This window comes from Microtus oregoni, unplaced genomic scaffold (genome assembly GCF_018167655.1).
Source record: "Microtus oregoni isolate MIOR12 unplaced genomic scaffold, Mior012 000027F_ref0000203, whole genome shotgun sequence".
NCBI classification, from domain to species: domain Eukaryota; kingdom Metazoa; phylum Chordata; class Mammalia; order Rodentia; family Cricetidae; genus Microtus; species Microtus oregoni.
In genome coordinates, this window is record NW_024543086.1 from 2,666,437 (window position 1) to 2,671,858 (window position 5,422).

Genomic DNA, 5,422 nt, shown 5'->3' on the forward strand with positions numbered 1-5,422 from the left:
ATATATTTAAATGAGATAAAGTTGAGAGGGTGACCTGTTGATATGAGGGAGGTTGGAGGATAAAACATGAGGTAGATGTCATATTTCATTATGTAGCAATAGAAAACTCTCAAGAGAAAAGAATATTAAACATTTAAAAGTTCTTTGGGATACGTTTAATTGTACTGTTTCTTAGAGAGGAAATCACATTTGCATATCAATGAGATGCATACGTTTATTTATTTTTACGTAGAAATTAAATACTGAGCCTGGAGAGATGACACAATGCTTAAACTTACCCTGCTTTTGCAAAGGACCTGTGTCCAGACCCCAGCACTCACGTTGGGTAGCTCACAACTGCCATCTAGGAGGATTTGATGCCTCTAGCAGCCAAGTACACCTGTGCACATATGCACATACCCACACTTAGACACACATGATTTAAAATAATGAAAACAGATCTCTGAAATGTCAGCTCTTGACCGAGTATTTGATACTGCAGCATATGGGATATTTCCAGCATTTTTCAGACTTGGCCAATACTTTGATTTTATAATGAGCATTGCTCATAAATACATACTACAAAATGATAGAAGTAAGTTCAGGGCTGTTTCAGAAATTGTGGGAAACTGGTCCTGATCTCAAGCCAACATGCATTTAACCATTTATTATAACTCTTACCAGCCACTCCAATATCACTTGGAAATCATGCATGCTCACACACAGGGCAGTCAGAGGTACATGCTGAAGGATGGAGGTAGAAAACAATTAAAGGTCTTTGTTTTATGTAATTGAACCATTGTTTTTATGACAGCAGAAGCCTGTTGTAAAAACACTTCAATGACTTACAGTGACTTTTAACCCGAGGGGTGTTCCGGACGCCTTTGACTGGCACGCTGTGCCAGTGTGCGCATTGTGTAGTGTGTGGACTGTGTGTTCAGAGCCAAGGCTGCTCCAACAAAGTCATCTCTGCTTCATTATTCTCATTTTGAGTTTTTTGTTTTTTGCAAGTTGAGAAAGCTTTAACTGGTGCAAGTGATTTTGTTTGTTTCTTTGCCGCCCCGCCTTTAGGATTCGTACACATAGTTTAAGAAGCTTTTAGTTCATAGACTCCCCCTTGCCAATTGCCTGGTAAGGCCACTGCATCTTCTTGCCCTGTCCTCCCTCAAATATGGAATAGACTGAATGTTCCCACTCACGAATGGCCTTTTGGGAAAGAGGGGAGAATGGGTACAAAGTTCCCCCAGAGGCCGATGGCCTGTACTTAGGGAACCAAAGACAGAAAGGGGTTAATGCTGTTGCTTCAGCCTTGGCTCATCTAGACCTGTGGGTGGGAGGCTCTACCTCACCAGAGCAGTGAATGTCACAGAAGCCACTGTGAAGTCACTGCCGGAGTGTACAACACAGAAGTGCAAACAGAAGACAGAATTCTTTTTGAGTTATGTGACCTTTATTATTGAAGTTGCCTTTAGGGGAGCTGGAATTGTCCCACCAGGCTGCTCTCCTGAGCCTTGGTCTCTGTTGCGGCTTCCTACTCTGGGTCTTATTGTATGGATTTGGCTTCAAAGATGATCCTCTCTGTTGTCTCGGTTACCATGCCACTGAACTCTAACTCCTTGCCTTTCTCCATTTTCGTCTCTTTGTTGTGCTTCTTCACCGTCTTTGTCACGTCTACCGCTCTATCACATGAGGGGACCCCTGGTTTTGAAGTAGGCCGTGTTAGAAAGCTCCTCAAAAAAGAGCCAATCTTACTGGACTTCTTATCCACAGACACTGAGCTAGGTGTGGATCGGCTCTTCCTGGGTTTGTGAGCAGTCCTGGACTCACTCTTGTGAGAGGAGCCGTGTCTCTTGCCCCTTAAGCTGCTGTGCCCTTTTCCTTTTTTGTCTTCTCTTGTTTTCCCATGGCTGGATACGGAGGACCGGTGGGAAGATGATTTCCGGGTCTTGTCCTTGCCTGAGCTTCGGTGACTTGCCCCCGTCCTGTGGTGATGGGATCTTTTCCGGCTGGCATTTCTGTCCTTTTCTCGTCTCTCCCGTTTTTCCTTCCGGGGTTCAGAGTCAGTGTGTGAAACCTTCTGGCTCCCATCCCTTTCACACATGTAGCCTTCACTCTGCAGGGTTGACACGAGTGGAGCTTCGGGTTTGTCTGCAGCAGGCCCTGCAGCAGGCCCCTTGGTCGTCATGGTGCCTGCAAACGCCACGCTCAGGTTGCTGTCTTGGGTAACACTGACAGTTCCAGCTGCAGAAGTGGTCTCCAAGGAGGAGCTAGCAGCTCCTGCCAAGACTACGTCTATCACGTCTGAGGATATGTTTGCAACAGCTGCCAGGGCCTTGCTGGATCCACTTCCTCCTGAATCTTTGCTGGCTGTTCCTGCCAGAGCTGCAGCTACCTGTCCTGAGCCTGGAGACTTGGTCGTTGCCGTTCTTACAGCATCAGCGGCAGAGCTTGTAGCTGTCCCCACTTTTGACACCCCTGCTAAGGAGCCTGTAACTACTCCTGCAGCCACTGTGCCACCTGCTGCCCCGGCTGCTGCCCCAGCTGCTGCCCCTTTAGCACCTCGAGTACCAATGACTGCAGAGGCTACAGTAGCTGGTCGCGTCCCTTCTCCTCCCGCAAAGGCAGCAGAGGTGGCTCCTGACACATCTCGGAGCTTTTGACGCCCAGAATCCTGATCCCCTTCTCCATGGATCTCTGAGCCCTGTGTCAAGGGGAGAATAGACAGTGAAATTGAGGTGACAGGCCAGAATGCTCAGTTCCTCCCTCACCCTAGAGCTCAGTAACCCAGGGACTTCTGAATTCCCATTTATTACGAGATCCCTCCCATCGCACTTCGGTCAATGGCCTCTCAGTTTCACCCGGGCAATTCTAGGGCAAAAGGAAGCACCAGTTTAGAATGTGTTTTCCACATTTTGTGTTTGGGTTTTGTGTTTGTCTTTGCTGGGCACAGCTCTACAAATGGAATTGTTGGGTCAGGGAAACACTAGACAGTTTGATGGTCTTGAAACCCGTTGTGCAAGTACACACATGGGAACTGTGCTTATTTTTTTAAGAAGATATCATATAATAGGCACAGGGTGACAGATTATGGCTCAGGGAAGGATATGTTTCTGAGAACATTTAGTTCTGGAGAACTAAAAACATTCTACACTAAAAAGCAGGTCTCAGGTTAGTGGTCACCAGGACCTGGGAGGAGCAGGAATGCAGAGAATATGGCTAAAAGATACAGTTAGGTAAGAGGAGTAACTTCCTGTGGCTTATGTTCCCCAAGGATAACTATGATTGGCAACCATTAATCTTACCTCAATAACAAATCAAGAGGATTCTCCCTATTCCTAGCACAAGGAAATGATCAATATCTGGGGTGCTAGATATGCCAACCACCCAAATTTCATCACTGCATATTAAATACAATTATTAATGGCACACTGTAAAATATCAATATGTACAATATCAATTAAAATTAAAAATGTAATTTGATCAGGTGTGATAGCACCTGTCAACAGTCTCAGCACGAGAGGCTGAGGCAGGAGCCAATTCAAGGCCAGCCTAAGCTACATGGTGGGCAAGTTCCAGGCCATCCTGGGATACATCTTGAGATCTTGCATCCAAAAGAAGAGAATATATATAATATATTCCCTTCATTTTATATATTATATAACATTCCATAGCATAGGAGGCTGAGTTGGTATATAAAGAGTTTAAGACTGAGCCATCAGGAAGTTGTAAGGTTCACCTACAGTCTTGGATAGGAGGCAGAATAACTGATAATTCAGACCTCTGACATTAAGCCTTCTAAGACATTTTGGAGGAGTAGTTCAGCTTCCCAGAGTGATATAGTTAAGTCCCGAGTGGTGGCGCAGGATCCTTTCAAATATAACACATTTCCCAGGTGGGCCTAAACAGGCACCTTTGTCTCTGTGGAACCTGCTCTGAGATGTTCCCCCAAATCTCCCCAGCTTATTTAAGTCTTTAGAAACTTACCAGGAGGCTTTTGTCCTCAGGGGAAGTTGCATCACCAGTGTGAAGCGTGGGACCACTGCTGCAACTGTCTGTTGGTGGCCTCAGGAGATAGACGAGCTTTTCCCAATAGCAAAAGAGATCTTCTCGTGCGTCAGAAGAGGGACACAGCTGTAGGTAAAAAGTCCGGCCTGTGGCAAGTTTCAGGCGCAGCTGCTGTTTCTCACGATCGTGGATGGAGATCTTGACAAACTTCAAAGGCAGTAGCCTGGTGAGCTCTAATGTCTTAAAAGGCTTGCGACCTCTCCCCTTGATGAACCGGGCCCGTCTGGCATGTTCTTCACAGACTTTAGCTGGTCGGGCCAGCAGCATGACATCAGGTAGTGGGAGGACCGGGCTGGTGGACGCGATGCATACAGTCACCATTCGGACGCGGTTGTGAACGTCAATCACCTCTCCTTTTTTGCTAATCTGGATAAAGTCACTCTCAAACATCGGTGCATACTTGAAAATATCATACTCTCCTCCCTTGTACAGTTGTCGCTGTAGGTTTCCCATGGAGGTGTTGAACATGCCCATGGATCGGTAGCTGTGGGCAGTGTAGTAAGGTAACAGACACTCAGTGCTCATGGTTCTCTTCATCCCAGGCATCACTGCCAGCCACAAATCGTGTCCCCAAGAGAGGGAGGGAGCGAAGGCAATTGCCCATCTCCCAGCAAGATTTCTGCCCACATCCCCTCACAGCTCCACAGTTATCCCCCTGCTGTCCTTTGTGACCTGTCACCAGCACACTCCCCTTTGTCCTGGTGTCCAAGCAGTCACCCCTCAAAGCCAGAGCAGCAGCCTCCTCCGACCCCAGCCACACCACCACCTGCAGAGGGCGCAGGCTGCACCCAGCCAGAGTACATATGTGGGTGTGCTGGACATTTTTAAAAATCAGACAGTTGGGTGCTTAGGACATAAGCCATTCTGCCTTTCTCAGCATCTAAGATGTTTCTCTCTAGTTCCGGTGCTGGTCTTATCACAGACACTCTAATAAGGACCATCTTCCTGTGAACACATTTTTCCTTCAACTGAATGACCTCCTGGGGTCACAGTCCTAGTGATGGAATGGAGTTTGCTGAAGGGCAAGACCCTAGCTGGATTCTGATTCATCAAGGCCTCCGTGTGTAACCGCACAATCCGGGCGGGCTCTCAATACAGCTTTCTTGGCCATTTTCTCATTTAGGCAAAGTTAATCTTTCAAAGCCATAAGTTACAGCAAGGAAATCAAGGGCTACAGGTTATCTGGCTTGGGGTCAGAGTTCAGGACTGGATTCTAAGTCAGTCTCATCAGTGCTACGAGAGCTTTCTCCAAGTCAGGCTATTAAACCTTTCTGATTCCTCTCTGCACACAGAGAGGGTTGGTGGTCAGCAGTGTGTGGGGTCGAGTGTTACTGGGAACCGCGGGATTCACAGGTGCTAGAATCACAGTCGGATTTCC

At 47.1% G+C, this 5,422-nt stretch overlaps 1 protein-coding gene across 1 annotated transcript; it reads right to left on the bottom strand.

Moving 5' to 3' along the window:
* Nucleotides 1–1,522: 1,522 nt before the first annotated feature.
* Fam71b (family with sequence similarity 71 member B) lies at nt 1,523–4,590 on the bottom strand. Its single transcript, XM_041676572.1, has 2 exons — nt 3,964–4,590; nt 1,523–2,680 (listed from the first exon to the last, which is right to left on the bottom strand). Exons 1-2 carry the CDS (start codon nt 4,588–4,590, stop codon nt 1,523–1,525), a joined length of 1,785 nt encoding a protein of 594 aa, XP_041532506.1.
* Nucleotides 4,591–5,422: the final 832 nt, after the last annotated feature.

What these genes read in the sequence shown, in the direction of transcription:
- Fam71b (XM_041676572.1), bottom strand. Translation starts at nt 4,590, where the DNA reads ATGCCTGGGATGAAGAGAACCATGAGCACTGAGTGTCTGTTACCTTAC. An exon ending in CTGAGGACAAAAGCCTCCTG is followed by an intron (nt 2,681 to 3,963) that starts GTAAGTTTCTAA and finishes CCCTTGACACAG; the next exon opens with GGCTCAGAGATCCATGGAGA.